Source organism: Neovison vison, chromosome 5 (genome assembly GCF_020171115.1).
Source record: "Neovison vison isolate M4711 chromosome 5, ASM_NN_V1, whole genome shotgun sequence".
Taxonomy (NCBI): Eukaryota; Metazoa; Chordata; class Mammalia; order Carnivora; family Mustelidae; genus Neogale; species Neogale vison.
Genome location: NC_058095.1, coordinates 28,822,275 through 28,841,960, shown reverse-complemented (window position 1 = coordinate 28,841,960; position 19,686 = coordinate 28,822,275). Strand labels below are relative to the sequence as shown.

Below are 19,686 nucleotides of genomic sequence, written 5' to 3'. Positions count from 1 at the left end.
CCTGGCCTAGCCTTGAGCAGGCGGCAGGTTGGCTGAATGGGAGGGAAGAAGCCATAACCCCAGACAGGGGTGTAGGGTGGCCGGTCTGTCCTGTCTTATGGCAGCTTCCCAGCAGGCTGCCCTCAGCAGTCGGGTGACTTGATTCCCTCCATAGCTCTCTGCTCTCCTCACAGAGGGCACTGGGGGTCTCTCCCCCACAGACCTCACTGGCTCCAGGAGGATGTCACTGACAAACCAGCCAAGCCAGGCCATTCACTGAACACCCTGAAAGTGTGGCGATTGGCTCTCAGTCCTGGCCCCCGCAAACCCATACTCCAACCACAGAGAACTTTCTGTTCTCTGAACTCCGCCACGGTTCCGCCTCTTTGCCCAGGCTGTGTTTCCATCCTGAAACATTCTCCTTGACATCCTGCCTTCTCACCCAGGCACACACGGATCTTCAACATAATCGTGGAAATATGGATTGAATTTCTCCTGTGTGCAGTTATGGGCTGGGGGAAGGGTGGCAGCACCGGGAGACAGAGGTTCTGGGTGGACAGACTCCAGCCATTCCTTGCAACCCTCAATCCGCCCCCTCCAACACAAACACGTCTACGCACACTCCACCCTCCGGACCTTAGCTGGTTGCTTCTTCCCTCTGCCAGCGATCTTCTCTTCAGTACCGGGCAACCAAATTAGATTCAGCTTCAAAGGTTTAGCTCACACGCCCCACGCTCCTTGTTCTCTCCTTTCACCTGGTGCCCCCGGATGGGTTTAGACCTCCCAGGGCACTCAGGGCACTCAGAAAGCATGTTTAAATTCCGGCTGGCTCTATGTCCCGGGGCCTCAGTTGTCCCACCTGTAAAATTGAATAGTCACACCTAATTCATAAGTGTGTTTTGTACAGAGTAAATGAACCAGTACACCAACCAGCTCGTACTAAATGCTAAACAAACATTCACTGTTACCAGCACCATCTTAATTACTACAACCATGGCACTGAACACAGGGCTGAGTCTACAGTTGGTGCCACATACTTGTTTGGTGAATGGGATGGGTGAAGGGATGGATGGATGATGGGTAAATGGAGAGATCAATCTTTCTGGTCTTCTGTGGCAGTTTGGGGTTGGGGGTAGGGGACCAGGAAGAACTTAAAAAAAAAAAAAACCTAACCTTTTCTGATCAACATACCATAGGTTGTCTCACTTATGCCTCATAATAGGAAGTTGTTACAGCAGAACAAGGAAGTGTTTATTCAGAGAGGTTAAGTCAGTGGCTCAACGTCACACAGCAAATAAGAGACAGTCAGGATGGGTAACTTTGACAGTTTCCTTTGACAGTTTCCTGGATACCCAGAGGGAGGAGGAGGAGGGCTTGCTTCAGATTGGCTGGGCTCCATCTTAGATTGGAAACCCCTGGAGGGCAGGGCGTCTCTGGAGGCTGGACTGCCTCCTGGGGCTCAGTACTGCGGATAACCCAGCTTTGGGGGAATAAAAGGAGAGAGGGGAGGTTGAGCTGGGGAGAGGGCCTGGGTCTTGCCCCACAGAAGCTGGCTCTGGGGCTTCCCAGACACCCTTCCTTCTCCAACTCCTCCAGCCCTTAGCAGCCTGCGCTCACAGAAGGAGTTAACTTTGGGCTTAACTTCTTCAAAGAACCCAAAGCTTTTATTCCTTGATCTTGCCTGCTCCCTTTCTTTGCAAAGTCTTCCTGATCTTTACACCTCCAGCAGGTCCCTCCTCCTTACTCTCACCTCCTGGACTCCAAAACAGTCTGATTGCCAGGGTGGGTCAATGGTTAACACTCAACCAGCTTTATATAAGTTTGCCCTGGCCTGCCGCCTACCTGCCGCATCGCTCCTTTGGCTCCCTGGATCCCGGAGGCGGTGGCTCCAGAAACCCTCGCGGGTCACACCATGGCCACCTGCTGGCAGGGCCTGTGGGCCTATCGCTCCTACCTGCTCGTGTTCTTCCTGCCTATTTTACTCCTACCCCTGCCCATCTTCATCCCCACCAAGGTAAGCACTCGGGGGTTGGCTCCAAGGGGGTGAAGGAAGGACAGGGGAGGGCAGTCTGGATGAGCGCTGGGCGTCCTTAGGACCGGCGTGGTTTACTCATCCCTCCCTGTCCCGGAAGTGAGGCTCCGACCTCATGGTCCTCCTCAGACTGACGGTTAAGAGGCCAAAGGGTTTTTTTTTTTTTTTTGGCTTGTTTGTTTTTAAGATTTTATTTATTTATCTGACAGAGAGAGAGGTCACAATTAGGCAGAGAGGCAGGCAGAGAGAGAGAAGGGGAAGCAGGCTCCCTGCCAAGCAAAGAGCCCGACGCAGGCCTCGATCCCAGGACTCTGAGATCATGATCTGAGCCAAAAGCAGAGGCTTAACCCACTGAGCCACCCAGGCACCCCAAAGGGGGCTTGGCACCCAGGAGTAGCCGCCCAAGGGGAATGGCTTAGGTGCACTTGAAATCTGTTGCCTGGGGAGACGGGAAGCCAGTTCCATAAGCCAGGTGGAGGCACCTGGGGTTATCTGGCTACCGTGGGATCCCCCAGCCCTGCAGGGCTCAGTGGGGTGGGAGCGGGGCTGGCTGCTGGAGAAGGGTGGAAAGGGTGTAGGAGGAAGCTGGCTTTAGGCAGTTTGTGCCTTTAAGAGTGTAAACAGAGGGGCACCTGGGTGGCTCAGCCGGTTAAGTCTCTGCCTTCTGCCTCCGGCTCTGGTCATGATGCCAGGGTGCAGGGATCAAGCCCCATGGGGCTCCCTGCTCAGAGCCTGCTTCTCCCTCTCCCTCGGCCATGTGCGTGCACGCACTCTCTCTTTCAAATAAATAAAACCTAAAAAAAGAGAGAGAGAGAGTATAAACTGAAAGAGAGCGAGCTCACCCTTGATCCCAAGGGCTAAGTCAGCTGAGGGAGAGGGGCAGGAATTGGACAATGGACGGGACCCTGCCAGTGGGCACTATAGAGAGCATACCCTGGGTGGAGGGACAGGTGCCACAGCCTCCTGCCTCCCTTGGCCCAGCAGCAGGAACCAAAACTTTGGCTCCCATTTACTGGAGCCCTCACCACCTGCTCTGGACCATGCATCCAGTATCCCTTCCTCTCCTCTTCCCCCTCCCCTGACAGACCCTTCCTCTCACCTTCAGAGGCAAGCCTGACTGCCCCATTTTACAGATGGGAAAAGTGAAGTTAAGTCACTGAAACCAGGGCAGATCCTGGCTTCACAGAGCTTGGCTATAATACATTTTGGGGGCCCCCTTGTAAGTAAAAAAAGATAAAATGATGAATCTAAAATTATAGGGCTTTAGGGGAGGGTCAGTTCAGGAGGAGGGTCCTGAAGCTCAAGTTTGCCATACAAACAGCAGGTGAGACAAGTCACAGAAAGTGGCAGAGCTAGGGGTGTGGTTGAGCACCAAAGCCTAGGCTGTCTTCTCTCTACCCTGCTGCCTCCTGAAGGCTGACACAGGATTCCCTGGTCCAACCCCCACCCCACAACCCCAGGACTGCCCACTGAGCCATTTTCATCCTTTTGTCCCCAAAAGGGAAATCGGGGCAGGCTTTTTGTTCATGGTATCACAAAGGGGTGAGAGAATGGGGGTGCCGTGGCCCAGCTCCTGAGCCTCTGACACTTGGTAAGTGACAAAGCCCTGTCTGACCTTCAAGGAGATCCTCATCTCAGGCCAAAGCCAGTGACCTCCCTGTGCTGGGGACCCGTCCGATGGGTTTTGAAACAGGTTGGGCTTTATGTGTAAACTGTAGAGAGACGGACAGAAAGGGATCCTGATTCACAGTTCCCTCCTCAGGAAAGTGCAGCCCAGAAAGATTCAGCAACTTGCCTAAGGTCACACAGGAAAGACCAAGTCAGAAGAGAAGCCAGGCCCCCTGGCAGGAGGGCTAGGGGTTGGGAGCACCCCCCACCCCACCCCTGCCCATGTGCCCTGTGCTGCACCCTGCCCTGCTGCCTGCTTTGGCCTCACAGATGGTGCTGACCCCGGCCTGACTCGGAGGAACTGTTCCCAGTCCTACCTGCGGAGTCCAGGCCCTCCGCGGAGGCCATGGAAACCAGCTCCTCTCAAGGACTTTGCTCCCCTCATTATCCCCTCCCCAGCCTCATCAATTTTTCCCTCTCACCTAATCTCTGCCATCAGCATACAAATGTGCTGTAATCTCTCTCACTGTGAAAAAACAAACAGACCCTCCTTGAATCCCACATTCCCTCCACAGAGGCCTGCTTTCTCTGTCTCTTGAGATGGAAGGTCTTGGAATCTGTCTGCACGTGTCTTTCCTTAAGACACCTCCCATCTCCAAGAGGCTACCTTCCAAGCCCCCCTTATTCACACTCCCCCGCCCAGGTGACTTTGGCTATCTCCTTGCTGACAACTCCCCAGTCTTAAGCCCAGCCCTAACCTCCGTATTACCTAGCCAACACTGGACACTTGCTCCCGAATCTTCTCCAAACGGCTTATGTTTCCACACGGACAGGTCCCAAACAACACTGCTTGCCCATCTTTCCCAACTGATTCTTTCTGCCATCTTACCAAGATGTGGTTCAACTTTCCACTTCAGAGTGTTCCCCCCCTTTTTTTTTAATATTTTATTTTAAAGTAATCTCTATATCCAACGTGGGGCTCGAACTCACAACCCCGACTTGGTCAAGAGACACGCGCTCTCCCCACTGAGCCAGCCAGGTGCCCCTAGAGCCTTTACTGATTCCTCTTTTCCCTTCATTTCCAGTTCTGTCAGTAGGTTCCGATTGACTCGAGACCTACGAAATACTGAGTGGAAGTGCTTGCCACTGCCTCCCCAGTGGGTCCAGGCCGCCATCATTCCTCTCCTCTCCCTCTCCCTCCCCAGACCATTCTTCACTCAATCACTACCTGTGAAAGCCCTTCCACAGGCTTCTCATCAAACTCGAAATAAAACCCAGACCTCTTAGGGCAGCCAGGAGTCCCTAGGGCTGCACCCCTGGAGACCCCTTGGTCCCCAGTGCCTCATATCCTCCCTTCCCTTTCGTTCACTCTTCTCCAGCCTCACCAGCTTTCTCCGTGCTCCGCACGTCGCTCGTCTCCCTGCCTGGAATGTTCTTTTCCAGATGACTGCTTCTCACTCGGGTTTCAGCCTCAATCTACCAGCTCAGAAAAAGCCTTCTCTGACCGCTGCTGGTCACATACTATTAGGAAGCCCTGTTGTCCTAAGTAAAGGGCTTTCCCTAACTGAAGTGATGCACTTGTTTATTTTCTATTTATTCTCTGACTCCCTATGCTAGAAGGTAGGCTCCATGCAGGCAGGCCCTTTGTCTTCTTCCATGCAGAATCTCCAGGACCTGGCACATAGTAGGTGCTCAACAAAACACATGTTGAATGAATGCATGATTGTGGGCAAAGAGGACCCTGTGTTGAACCCCTGCTGTCTGGAGTGAGTTCCCAAGCTTACCTCCATGCCCCTGAGCCCCTGAAGTGGGAAGACTGGGGAGTTATCAGGATGGAGAGTTTGATGAGCCCCAGACAAGGCTCAGACAGATGTCCATATTGTAACAGTTGACATTTATTGAGTATTATTTCTGTGCTAGTCATGATGCCAAGCACTTCAAAGCACTAACCCATTTACTTCTCACAATAACCTGTGAGTTACTGTGAGAGAACTATTATCCCATTTTACAGACCTATCAACTAAGGCCCAGAGTAGTAATTTGTCTGAAATCCCAGCTAGAGAAAGGCAAAGTCTAAACTGGAACGTGGCTTTGAGGGTCTCTGCCCGAGGCTATCCAGGGATACAGGCTGGTGGCCCCATTGTGAGTCCCCTCTTGAGCCATCTACCCTCCCATCCACCCTACCATCAGCCAGTGCTCCCACTGGGCTGCAGTTGGGGAAGTCTGTTGAGCTCCAGGGCTCTGTGCTAGAGGTTATTGGAAAGGAGTACGGGGTTCTGTCCTCAGGTTGCTGTCCGAGGAACATGTGTTTACACAGAGATATAGCAAAGGAGCTCAGAGAAGGGAGCAAATTCTTCCCACTGACTCAGGGGTGAACCCAAAGCAGGTGTTGTTTGAGTTGGGCCTTGAAGGCTGAGTGAGATGCCAACTGTCAGAGGCACCCATAGACGGCCGGCCGGGTGAAGGCAACCATAGGAGTAAAGGTGTAGGGGCTGGAATCATAGGGTGTATTCCAGAAATAGCAACCAATCCTGGAAATGCTCGCCATCCTCTGGTGGTCCCAGGGGAGGAGGGACGGTGGGGCCCGAGGCCTCCTCAATGCTTCCCCCAGCTCAACCACCGGACAGTGAAGGGGCACTATGGGTGTGCCCCAAACCTCATACCCGCCCATTCACTTGCCTGCTCACTTGCCCATCAGGAAGCAAGTAATACGTCCCAAGGACTGTTGAGGTGCAGGGGCTGGAAAGACACACAGAAACATATGCTGTGAGAACCGACTGTGACTATGGCTTAGGGACGGGCTGCTTGGGATGGGGTGTTCAGGAAAGGCCTCCCCGGGGCAATGATATTTACCCTCGGACCTGAATGACAAGCGAGGGCCAGTCAAGCACGGCTCTGAGCAAAGAGCTGTCCAGGCAGAACACGCAGTGCAAAGGCCTAAGGCCAAGAGCAAGCTTGGCAAAGCTGGAGGGATGATCAAGGCCAGCGTGGCACAGGGAGTAGAGCGAGGGGAAGACTGTGTATGTTCAGTTAGAGAGGCAGGGGGAGGTCAGCCCATGTGGTCAGCCCTGCAAGGCCCCGGGGAAGGAGGGTTTTTAGGGTCAAAACTGCAGGAGCCCCACTCCCCAACCCCACCCCCCACATGGGACCATCTGGAAAAACAGTCTCCTAGGGGCACAGTGTTTGCCAGGACAGAGCTTAGCTAAAATCCAGATCGTAGTTACAGGAGGAACAGAAGGCAGAAATTCTTAATCTGAATCAGCTGCTCTCCTAGACTAGACGAATGATATGTCGTGTTGCCCACGTGAGCTTTAAGACCCGTGAAACTAAAATACCCTAACCGCAAGCTATTCCTGAACCCCAGGGACAGAGCAGGACTCAGATGATTCACTGTGGGCATGAAGACTGCACGTGGAATCTGAACCTCGGTGCTGGGGCTCCCCTCTATCTTTTGAAGCTTCCTGGCTCTTGATCAAGAAGGCAGAGCCCAGGGAACAAAATGGGATTTCGGAGCCAGACACATGTGGGTTCAAATCCACACTGTATGGGAACTCACCAGCCCTCTCCTCTCTAAGGGGCTGTGTGAAGATTAAAAACAAGAACCTGTGGACATAGGGTCCCTGGTACCTGGGGCCCCATAGGCAGTGGTTCCCTGTGCCTTCTGCCTCTCATCTGAATTTTTAACCCCTGAAAAGCACAGCCAGCCCCAGGCACCTGACTTCTTTTCCAGAGATGACTTCTGTTCACAGGGGCTGTTGTCCTGACAAGGGGGCCTTGATGTTCCCACCTGTGAATCAGGAAGGTGAGCTGCAGCTGGTCACGGATATGTAGAGCAGTGAGGTAGAGTCCCTAAGTGTAAAGACCACCTGGAGACAGACTTTCTGGCTTCTGGGGGTGCCTGGGAGTAGGATTAGAAGAACCCAGGGCACCTGGGTGGCTCAGTGGGTTAAAGCCTCTGCCTTCCGCTTAGGTCATGATCCCAGAGTCCTGGGATCGAGCCCCACATAGGGCTTTCTGCTCAACCCGGAGCCTGCTTCCTCCTCTCTCTCTGCCTGCCTCTCTGCCTACTTGTGATCTCTCTCTGTCAAATAAATAAATAAAATTTTTAATAAAAAAGAAGAAGAAGAACCCAACCTCCAAATCCAGCGGGATTCCTGGAGGAGAGAGAGAAAGTTTTCCCCAGTCTGGACTTTGTTCCCAAATTATTAGATTATGTCGAAGCCCATCAGCACCTGCTAGGTGAGGGTCAGGAATGGGCAAACCAGGTAGAATCTTCCACAGTAGTTTCCTGCATAGAATCCAGCGGTGAGGTCCATCGAACACATGGAGTGTGGAAATGCTTTGCTCACAGTCAGTCTTGCCTGCCGTTTTGCTCTTCTGTGGACCCAGGCTGACCTGGCCCCCAGCCCAAGAGGTCAGGACTCTACCCCCCCACCCGCCCTCCCCCCCACGTTTGCCTTCTCTGACACTCAGAAACCCATTGTTTCCCTTTGGCCTCTTAGAGCGGATGACACAACCAACTCATTCAGACTTGAGTGCAGAAATAAACAAAGACCTCAGGAGTGAGAGCGGGCAGAGGAAAGGCAGGCAGCCAGACACCATCACTCACTATTAGCAGACCCTCAAAGGTGGGGCGGGGACGGAAATGCTTTACTGGAGGAAAGGGGAGGCTTCAGGGGTGCCCCGACCAGAGGCTGTTGGCAGGGGAGGCTGGAGGGCCTGATAGGTGGCAGGTAGGCCATGTGATGGGTTAGGGATGCGGATTTGGCTCTCACCAGTTGGTCTGGCACTGGAAGTGAGGGTAGAGAGTAGGGGCAACATGGAGGAAAGCCCGCCGTCATTGAGCAAATCCGGACTGTTCAGGCCACAGGCTCTCGAGGCTGTAATTTGGCTTCCCCGGGCTGGTCGCTGCAGACCACGGGACGTATTTTCGTATATGAACTGGTTGTCATCCCCTTTGCATATTCAGTCTCTTGAAAAGGTTAGAGGGGCGCCTGGGTGGCTCAGTGGGTTAAACCGCTGCCTTCGGCTCAGGTCATGATCTCAGGGTTCTGGGATCGAGTCCCGCATCCGGCTCTCTGCTCGCCAGGGAGCCTGCTTCCCTCTCTCTCTCTGCCTGCCTCTCCATCTACTTGTGATTTCTCTCTGTCAAATAAATAAATAAAATCTTTAAAAAAAAAAAAAAAAAAAAAAGAAAAGCTTAGGTATTTAGCCTGGACCTACTATTCCTGGAAAGACTATCCGGCAGTCCGGCCTGCTCTGCATCTACTGCCCCAGGTCCCTCCAGCCCTTGGGCTCACTGCAGTGTGTCTAGACACCCAGAGCAGGCACGTGGGAGTGTTTGCTTCCCTTTCCTCCTACCCAAGATTTTGTTTACTTATTTGAGAGAGAGAGACAGAGACAGAGATAGCAAGAGAGAACACAAGCAGGGAAGAGAGGGAGAAGAAGGTTTCCCACTGAGCAGGGATCCCAGTGCGGGCGGGACTCGATCCCAGGACCCCGGGGATCATGACCTGAGCTGAAGGCAGATGCTTGACCAACAGAGCCACCGAGGAGCCCCCCTATTTTCCTCTTTAGATGATGTATTTATTTAAATAGATGACATACTGACATCGTTTGACATTGGACAATACCAAAGAATGAAATGGAGAGGTCCTGCTCCCATCCCCGTCCCTGGTGCCCATCCAGATGACAGCCTCAGTGGCCAGGGCAGGGGACTCCTCAGCCCTGGGAATCTATGGGGAGAATTCAGGAAGTCTGTGAACTTGGATGGAAAGAAACCCTATATTTTATGGTCTATAACATCTAAGGAAAATTTAGTACTTCCTTCTGTTATGAATGTAGATAGCAAATCACAATAGTATTAACCATATATTTGATTTGGCCACCAGAAAAAAAAAATCACAGATATTGTTACATTTCTTTTTTTTTTTTTTAAGATTTTATTTATTTATTTGACAGAGAGAGATCACAAGTAGGCAGAGAGGCAGGCAGAGAGAGAGAGGAGGAAGCAGGCTCCCTGCTGAGCAGAGAGCCCGATGCGGGACTTGATCCCAGGACCCTGAGATCATGACCTGAGCCGAAGGCAGCGGCTTAACCCACTGAGCCACCCAGGCGCCCCAGATATTGTTACATTTCATTAGATTCATTATATCTTTCTAATTCTGATTCATATATATATATATATATATATATACAGACAGACACTTGTGCACATATTTTTAAAAATCACATAGGGGACGGGGTGCCTGGGTGGCTCAATTGGTTAAGCATTTAACTCTTGGTTTTGGCTCAGGTCATGATCTCAGGGTTGTGAGATGGAGCCCCTTGTCAGGCTCTGTGCTGAGTGTGAAGCCTACTTAGGGTTCTCTCTCTCCCTCTGTCCCTGCTCATATATGTTTTCTCTCTCTCCCTCTCTCTCTCTAAAATAAAATCTTTAAAAAAAAAAAATCACATAGAGTAGCATTCGTGTAAACTGACAGTGTAACTCTCTCCTCTTAAAACCCTTTAAGGGCCTCACTTTTCACCACTGTCTTCCAGATAAAGCCCTAGATCTCCCCTAAGGCAGACAAGGCCTGTTCCAAGCATGACACCCCTCCAAGAACGCATCAAAATCGCTCATGCCTCATTCTATTCCCTCTCTGCTCCCTCCCTCACCTCAATACCTTTTGCCCACCCGCCCGCCGAACTCCTATTCATCCCTCAGCACCCGTTCGGCATCCCCTCTGGAACCCCTCAGGCCCCTTCTCCTCTGGGATCCCACTCTGGTCTCGCCTTTGCCATGGTTCTTGGCCGGCTGCCACCTAGTACGTCACCTCACTCCCAGACCTGGGAGTGCTCACTGCATCACTCCTCACTAGGGGAAGGGGGGTAGTGGGAGTGGCCCCCTGTGGGCCAGGCCATCCCCCCTCCCTGGGTTAACCTTCAGTCACCAGGAGGAATAAGTCACGGTGCTCTGAGACTAAAGGCATGTTTGCAGCTGTGCAATAGCCACGGGCTGCTCTGTGCCCATCATGGGTAAAGGCCATGATGCCCACAGGTCCCACACCTTGCCCGCACCCTGGGTCCAGAGTCTGCCCTGGACTCTGGCACTGTCATCTCCATGTGTGCCTCATGAATCCACACTGGTTTTCCGGGAACCGGGAGTACATTCTTCTCTCAACGCCAACTCCACCAATTGCTCACCGCCATGAACCCTACTTTATGACATATTCACATCCTTTATCCTTATAATAGCCCAGAGAGGCAGGTGTTTCTTTTATTCTCACTAACAGATAAGGAAACCATATAAGAGAGATAAATGTGTGTATAGCTGGAAATGATCAGTGTTGCTTACAAAAAAAGAAAGAAAGAAAACGCTGAGAGAGGTGATGTAACTTGCCCAAGGACACAGCCATTAAGCTGGGCCTGGGCACGTGAGTTTTCTGACCTCTCACCTGTGTTTCCCATTACAAAAGGAGCAAGCTGCCAACCTGGGGGTTTGGAAGCCCTCGGAGTATTGATCTCTCCTGTCCTCTGTTGGCTTTGCAGGGCAGCCTGCCCACAGCGGGCCCAGGGGCCAGCCCACATGGGAGCACCCAGAGCCCCAGAGGGCCAGGGCTGGGTCTGACTCATGCCTGCTGCTCTCATTCGTGCATTCCTGCCCATTCCATGTAGGTGTCTGATGGGGTAGGCAGAAACGGACTCGGCCCTAGCTCCCTAGAGACTACGGTCTAGTGAAAAAGGTTGATGTTCATCAAAAAATGAAAACAAAACACTTAATTATAGCCTGTGATGAGTGCTAGGCAGAAGAGATACAGGGGCTTCATGTGTGAAAACAGGGAACCCATGGAGGGGTCCCTGAAAAAGGAATACTTGAGATCTTGAGAATGAGTAGACATCAACTGAGCGAAGTGCGAAGAGAGGAAATCTTGTGTGCAAAGGCCCTGTGGCTGGGAGAAGGATGGAGCATTTGAGGAACTGGAAGAGGGCTGGTGTGGCTGGAGCAGAGAGCAAGGAAGAGAGGCTCAAATAAGCCCCAAACTTCTCCTGAGAGCAGTGGGGTACTCTGAAGGGATTTGAGTTGTTTTGAGGTGAGTGTATCCATGTTGGAGAATTGGAGTGGATTAAACAGACTTATGACTGGAGATTGCTCTGCCTACAGCCAGGAGAAGGGATTTCGGCACAAGAGAAGAAGAGAGGTGAATGAGGAGACCTTGTAGGACTCTTGGTGACAGATGCTGGGGCTCAGACGAAGCTGGTGGACAAGAGCTGGAGAGAAGTCAGTGGGGGCATTTGAAGTATAGATGACCAGCAGGACTGCAGACTTGGAGGGGAGAGGGTATTTGTCTAATGAGTGCCTGATGAACAGTTGAGGGGCTAGGGCTTGCCCCCCAGGGGCTCCCAATAGCAGGGACTTCCTGATGTAGGGGTGGGTGTGGCACAAGTGGGAAAGGAGGATTTTGCATCCAGGCCAGCACCCCCAAAGAGCCAGGGGTAACACCCGGAGGTGAAAAGACTCACTCCCTGTCCTCAGCAGCCCATAAACAGATACTGAGAGAGGAGCAAATCCTCAGCCAAGGCACAGAGCTGGGGAGCACCTGCCCTGCCCGCCTGGGCAAGGGAAAGGTAGTGACAGAGGAAGGGAGCAAGAAGCATTAGCTGCCGGGTGGGGGGGGGACTCTTCCCCACTGCTAGCTGAGCCACCATAGGCTGCAGTGCAGGCTATGCGTATGGGATTGGTGTGTGGGATTGTACAGCGCCAGCAACCCTGGGGAACTGCCAGTGGCCAGAGCGTAAACTGACCAGGTCCCATTCCATAGGCTGCCAGCTGGGCTTGGCCAGCCCAGGTTCCTCCCTCACTGTGGAAGGAGCAACAACCACTGCCCCATGGAGATGTGAGGAGGAAATGAGAGGGAAGGGACACGGAGTGCCCACCCAGCTCCACAAGCTTGACCTCTGTTGATTCCTCGCTCTGGCTCACACTGCATCACTGGGGCTCCTAGTGACCCCTTCTCCCACTGAGAGAGGAATTCCACTTGGAGATGGACCTACAGGTTTAGGAAGTTCCCAAGGTAATTCAGGGAAGCGACCATAGTTAGTGCTAGGTCATTTTTCTCTTTGCCTTCACCTTAAGGCAGGGATAAAACTGGGGCCCAAGAGAGCTAGAGCACCTGGCTGTGAGGGACCCAAACAGAGGGGGCTGGGCCACTTGCTGTTCATAAAACTCAAAGGCAGAGAGGTGAGCGGTGGTGAAACGAGGAAGGGATTTATTTCAGCAAGTCCATGACAGGTAAGAGAGCGGACTAGTGTCTCCAGGAAGGTCTCCAAAGTGCTGAAAATACAAGCTGGTTTATATAAGGAAAATGTGGGACAAAGGAAAGGTCCCACAGGTGGGCAAGAAAGGTCAAGTTGACCACCGTCTCGGGGTCAATCAGGTAGTTTCCTGTGGCTGTCAGGGCAGTCCCTGCTGTTGCTTGGGGGGTCATTTTGGTTTCCATCAGGGTTTCTTTGCCTGCATCTTTTTGGCTTGAGATAAGAGAAAAGCAGAAGGAAGAACTTAGGGTGTCTGGGTGGTGCAGCTGGTGGGTCATCTGGCTCTTGGTTTCAGCTTAGGTTATGGGTTCAAGCCCCATGTCAAGCTCCATGCTCAGCGCAGAGTCTGCTTGGGATTCTTGCTCCCTGTGCCTCTGTCCCTCCCTGCAGTACTCTTTCTCTCTCTCTCTCTCTCAAATAATTTTTTTTTAAGATTTTATTTATTTATTTGACAGAGAGAGATCACAAGTAGGCAGAGAGGCAGGCAGAGAGAGAGAGAGGAGGAAGCAGGCTCCCTGCTGAGCAGAGAGCCCGATGCGGGACTCGATCCCAGGACCCTGAGATCATGACCTGAGCCGAAGGCAGCGGCTTAACCCACTGAGCCACCCAGGCGCCCTAATTTTTTTTTTTTTTTTTTTAAGAAGAACTTAATTAGAAAGTACGGACTGAGGTCAAAATGGAGGTAGCTGAAAACCTCGTTCAGGGATTTTTTTTTTCTTAAAGATTAATTAATTTGGGGTGCCTAGATGGCTCAGTTGGTTAAGTGTTTGCCTTTGGCTCAGGTCATGATCTCAGGTTCCTGGGATCGAGCCCCGCATCGGGCTCTCTGCTCAGGAGAGAGCCTGCTTCTGCCTCTCCCTCTGCCTGCCACTCTGCCTACTTGTGCTCTCTCTATCTCTCTGTTAAATAAATAAATAGAATCTTTTTAAAAAAAAAAGATTAATTAATTTATTCATGAGAGAGAAAGTGCACAAGAGGGAAGGGCAGAGGGAGAGGGGCACTGCTTGGAGCCCGACCTGGAGCGCCATCTCGTGACTGTAAGATCCTGACCTGAGCCAAAACCAAGAGTCAGTCCCCTCACTGACCGTGCTACCCAGGCGCCCCTCGTTCACAGACACGAACCCATTTCTGAGCTATGAACACCTTTGGCTGTCTGGGGAAGACTTTGGACCCTTCTGGAATAGTGCTTTAAAATGCCCAAAAGAAAACATATGGGATTGCCAAGGAAACCAGTTACTTTGAAATAAAGTACTAAAAATATGAAAAAGCCAGTTGCAATTCAGGAATACAGGTGATCATTCATGCATTAAATAAAGATCTGGCATTGATACAACTACCATGTCAGAATGAGTGATGGATAGAAACAGTATTTCGAGATTCATTTTGAGATAACGGCATCAACTGATCTATGCAGCACACAGCTGACGGCTGATGGCCACGATCAAGGACCTTTGAGACAAAATCAGCCGCAGTATCCCTAACCGCAACATGGCTTCAATGCCTATGTTTAGAGCCTTAGTTAGATGTTAGCGCAAAGATGGAATAGTTTTCCCGCAGATTCCTTGGAATTCCACGCCTCAGTTAAGCACCCTATGACCCAGGAAGAACAGGTCAGAAAGTTATGCTACAGCTGGACAAGACTGCCCAGGAGGATAGGATGGAGACGCGGGGCTAGGGCCACCTGGGCCAGAGAAGGCTTCTGGATGGGACTTTGAAACCGGTTTTGGGCTTGATCCAGAGACAGACTGACGGACGAGGAGAGGACTCCGGGAAGTTGTAAAGGGGTAAGGGAGCCATAGACAGGACACACTGGAGTTCACGGGGGCTGGGTTAACTATTAACAGCTCTCTCTGCAGCCTGGGAATGGGGTCTCAGATGGGGAAGGTTTGGGCTTTGGGTTTACTTGCCCGGAGCCTGATGGTGGGAAGTGGCAGGCCCCAGGGAAGACAGTTCTGTTGGAATTGAGAGCCCCACCCCATCCCTATCCACCCAACTAGTCACAGCGAACCTGAGGCTGGAGGGCACCCCACAACTAAGGGATTCAACTCAGGACAGAAAGGGAAAGATCAAGAGCCAAGTGGTCGGGCTTCTTCACTTGCGGACGTGTGACACGGAGACACTGGCTTCCTTTATGTGTGCCTTCGTTTCTTCATCTGTGGGATGGGAACAATAGTCAGTCATGACCTCACCGAGCCGTGAAATGTGACAGTCACCCAAAGCACGGGGCACCCAAGGCCTGGCACGGAGGAATCCGGGGGATACATGTGCTGTTGTCAGCTAGCTCACTCCTCTCGAATCAGCACTGACCGCACACCCCAGCCCCCTCCTTGTCTCTGGCCAGAGAATTCTGAGTCAGTTGTGGGGGTGGGGCCGCCAGGGTCCAGAAGGGGCCGGCCTGCCCTTAGCCCGGGGCGGGCGGGGGTGTGCAGAGATCAGTAACTGGCCACACCATCCATGCAAGTGAGAAGGAAGCAGCTGAGAACAGCAAAGTCAGCAGAACTGGCCTCCTGCTGGGGGAAAGGTAGGGTGGGTCTCTGGACGAAGGTCAAGGTGGCCCCACCCCTGGGGCCGAAGAGTCCATGTCCAGGGTGAGGAGAGCTCATGGAAGTTTCGTGAGGACGGTGGGGACCGGGCAGGCTGCATGCTATTCCATTCCAGGCATTCCTAGAGCGCTGGGGAGACGCCCTTGGAGTTCTTCAGTCTGGATGCCTTGCCTGGGTTCCAGACTGGCTCTCCCACTCCCCAGTTCTCTGTGACCTTGAGCAAGCCACTCACCCCCTCCAGCTTCTCTAGATCCTGGGCCCACCACACCCACCTTCAGGGCTGCTTGAGTTACCCAGGAAAATACCCAGCTCCTAAAAGGTGCCCCATCAGCAGCAACTTCCTCTTCCCCCAGGGATGCTCCCCAAGCTTCAGGGCACTAAGGGGAAGAGGTACTCCGGGGTGAGCACCCGGTGAAAAAAAACAAGAGGTCAGGACAAGCCTCCCAGCCCACTGTCCTGGCACAGCCTGCAGCCCCACCACCCCTTTGGCAAAGAGTGGGCAGGTGCCCCAGAGGCCTCCTTCTAGCTAATGATTCTCGGGCCCTCCCTGCAGGGGCCGCAAGACCCTGGAGGCTCTCTGACTTCCATTTCCACCCCAGGTCCCCTCCCAGGTCTGATGTCTGGCCTCTCCAGAAAGAAAGGAGCACTTCTGGTACCCAAAGACTTGCAAGACTATGATTCAAGGTCCCCCCACCACAATCTCCTGCACAGCTCAGGGCTGTGGGAACCTTTACATATTCTATAAATGTGTATGACAGCTCCCGGAATTGTGTGATGCTGGGGTCATTCCAGGCTTGCTGGGAAGGAGAACTCCCACAATTACAAAACTTCCTAGTGGTTCATTCATTCAGAAAAGTTTTGCAATGAAGCCTGCTGGGTCCTGAACTCCAAGCGCCCAGATGCCACAAAACCGACTCAGTCCTCATGAAGCTCCCCTTCCGGGAGAGGAAACGAACATTTCATTGCATCGTCGTACAAATAATTCTCACAGGCTCTGACAAAGTCGGGGAAGGCCAGGGGGCCAGGTAGAGGTCTGCAGCATCCAGGCCTCAGTCCCATCTAGATGATCGCATCTCATCTAGGGGATCCTCACTTTGGCCCCCTGCCCTCCCCTCGGGCTGGGTGGGGTCTGATGACCAACTCTAAGCTCTCCAGTCCCTCCTGTGTGGCTGGATTACAGCGTGTAGCCCCCCCCAAGGTCAAAGACGAGGTGGTGAGTGCCTTCCTTTGTTCTTTATTTCCATTTTGAAATGAGACCTTGGACTCAGGAATCAATGACTGGGGCTTCTGCAGACTCTTCCTACACTGTTGCCAATGGCCTGTTTTCTCTCGGGGCCAAGAGGTGACATGACTTTGGGACACAGGCCTGACCTTCCAACCGCTCTTCTGCTCCCCTCCTGCCCACAGGAAGCCTCCTGTGCCTACTCCATCATCATCATGGCGCTCTTCTGGTGCACTGAGGCTCTGCCCCTGGCTGTCACCGCCCTCTTCCCCATCTTCCTGTACCCCTTGATGGGCATAATGGATGCCTCTGAGGTAAGCTTCCTGGGATGGAGGGGGTCTGGTATGGAGGAAAGCCTCATCACAGGCAGGGCACACAGAAGAGGAGTCCTTGCCTCTGTTTGGCAGGTCAGGGAGCACTAAGGGAGGAGTCAGAAGATGACAGTGTTGTGGGGGGGGCGCATTCTAGAAATGCCGAGGGCATGGTCGGTGTTAAGGGTTAATTCAAAGTGGATCAGGTATAGGCCAGGGAGGTGGAAAGACCAGGTGACCCAGGAAAAGGGTCCTTGAAAGTCAGCTAAAGAATGTGTATTCTCCTGGGTCAACAGCTCTGAATCATGAGTGTGTGTGTGTCTTGGGACCACGTGCAAGGCTGGTGAAAACACAGACTGCTGGGCCCCAACTCCAGAGCTTCCGAGTCAGGAAATCTGGGACAGGGCCTGAGCATTTTGTTCCCAGCAAGCTCCAGATGGGGGATGAGGCCGGCTTGTGGACCACACTTGGAGAGTCACTGCTGTACCTTCTAGTGTCAGTGCTAAATTCTCTATCCCCCAGTCAATGGCTTGAAACATGACTGGAATCAGGCTAGATTATCTCCCACTCATTTCTGAGGGGAGAAAGAAGGGGAGGAACCTGGTTAAATTCTTTTTTAAAGATTTTATTTATTTATGTGACAGAGAGAGAGAAAGAGAGAAAGCACAAGCAAGGGGAGTAGCAAAGGCAGAGAAGCAGGCTCTCCACCAAGCAGAGAGCCTGATGCAGGGCTCGATCCCAGGACCCTGGTATTACAGCCTGAGCTGAAGGCAGATGGTTAACCACGGAGCCACCCAGGTGCCCTGGAACCTGGTTTGTTTTCAATGGAAGATAATCCAAAGACCATTCCCACTTGGTTCCTAGAGCCCAGGAGACCAGCCTGTGTTTGTGGGAATATCAGGGGTCATGGGAGAGACCCCTTCCTGCCTCTCAGCTGTCCCTGCCTGCTAGGTCTGCCTCGAGTATTTTAAGGACAGCAACATCCTGTTCGTCGGAGGGCTGCTGGTGGCCATTGCCGTGGAGCACTGGAACCTGCACAAACGCATTGCTCTCCGTGTGCTCCTCATCATTGGGGTGCGGCCAGCCCTGTGAGTTCCCACAAACCAGGACTGGAGAACCTGGAACGGGTGGGGTGCTGGGGATCCAGTCCCTGAAGGGGGATGGCGGGACGCCAGCCAGCGGTTCCATCTTTGTCTGTCCCTAGGCTGCTCCTGGGCTTCATGTTGGTGACAGCCTTCCTGTCCATGTGGATCAGCAACACAGCCACCACCGCCATGATGGTTCCCATCGCACATGCTGTCCTGGACCAGCTGCATCAGTCACCCACAGGCAAGGACGCAGAGAAAGGCAGCAACAACCCCGCCTTTGAACTCCAGGAGCCAGGACCCCAGAAAGAAGTGACCAAGTTTGATGAGAAAGGTGAAGGTCAACCCCGCTCTGCCCCCACCCCTGCCCCCTCCATCTCAGCTCTTGGTGGTGGTGGTGGGGGGGTGGTCTCAGGTGACGTTCTTGACAGGGTGGTCATCTCAGAGCTTTCAGGGAGAGAAAAGGGAGATGTGGAACGACCAACTTGTCCTGGTTTGCCCAAGACTGACCCTAGTTTTATTTTTTTAACTTTTTAAAAGATTTTATTTATTTGAGAGAGAGACAGAGCACAAGCAGGCAGAAGGGCAGAGGGTGAGGGAGAAGCAGACTCCCTGCTGAGTGGGGAGCCAAATGCGGCACTCATCCCTGGACCCCCGGGGATCATGACCTGAGCCAAAGGCAGACACTTAACCAACTGAGCCACCCAGGTGCCCCTATCCCTAGTTTTAAAATGAAAAATCCCACATTCTGAGGATCCCTTCCATGCAGGGCCAGATGAGATGCTAGACCACTCGGGGAGGCAGAGAGCTGGACTCCGGGTGGGCTGTCAGGGATCCGGGCTCCCTTCGTCCTGTGTGCTTTGGATAATCCTCTTTCAGGCTCTGTGCCTCAGTTTCCCCCTCTCAAGAGAGAGGTTGGGCCAGATGGTGTCTGAGGGTTGACCTAGCCTGAGAGCCCAGGGAATGCAAACCCTCGCAGACCTGGACTGCAGCCTCGCCCCCCTCACTCCCCCACCTCCCAGCTGGTCCCGGGTGCTCATGGACAGCGGCCCCCATTTTACCCCCCCACCCCCCCGCGCTGAGCTCTCCTTTGTTCCCAGATAACAGGCAGGTCCACCCCATCCCCGCCGCGTCCTTAGACCCAACCGCACAGCCACAGGACCAAGTCCGCTTCAGCCAGGGCATGAGCCTGTGCGTGTGCTACGCGGCCAGCATCGGGGGCATCGCCACACTGACCGGCACCACGCCCAACCTGGTGCTGCAAGGCCAAGTCAACTCGTGAGTAACTGGGGGTGGCACCGGGGCGGGGCTGAGGGTGGGGTGAAGGGCTCTGCACTTGCCCTGGGAGACCCCTGGGGCAAGGTCATGCGACAGGCTGTGTCCCCCCCACCCCCACCCCCAGGCTCTTTCCCAAAAACGGCAACGTGGTGAACTTTGCCTCCTGGTTCGGCTTTGCCTTCCCCACCATGGTCATCTTGCTGGTGCTTTCCTGGCTGTGGCTGCAGATCCTCTTTCTGGGGTTCAAGTAAGTGGTGGCAGAAGTGGAAGCAGCCCAGGGGCCTGCCCTTACCCTCTGGTAATCTAGTAGCCGTTTCTGCCAAGGGTATAATTA

General features: G+C 53.1%; 1 protein-coding gene across 2 annotated transcripts in view; it reads left to right on the top strand.

Moving 5' to 3' along the window:
- The first annotated feature begins 1,665 nt into the window (after positions 1-1,665).
- The window catches only part of SLC13A2 (solute carrier family 13 member 2), a 28,458-nt gene continuing 10,437 nt past the window's right edge, over positions 1,666-19,686 (top strand). The window contains exons 1-6 of one of the 2 annotated variants that reach the window (XM_044248317.1): positions 1,666-1,993; positions 16,864-16,992; positions 17,941-18,077; positions 18,194-18,408; positions 19,175-19,352; positions 19,477-19,599. In XM_044248317.1, coding sequence (XP_044104252.1) covers positions 1,892-1,993; positions 16,864-16,992; positions 17,941-18,077; positions 18,194-18,408; positions 19,175-19,352; positions 19,477-19,599 — 884 coding nt within the window. In that variant the 5' untranslated portion in view covers positions 1,666-1,891. Of the gene's footprint in view, positions 1,994-16,665; positions 16,670-16,863; positions 16,993-17,940; positions 18,078-18,193; positions 18,409-19,174; positions 19,353-19,476; positions 19,600-19,686 lie in introns of those variants that run through there. The other variant, XM_044248319.1, reaches the window with a different exon arrangement.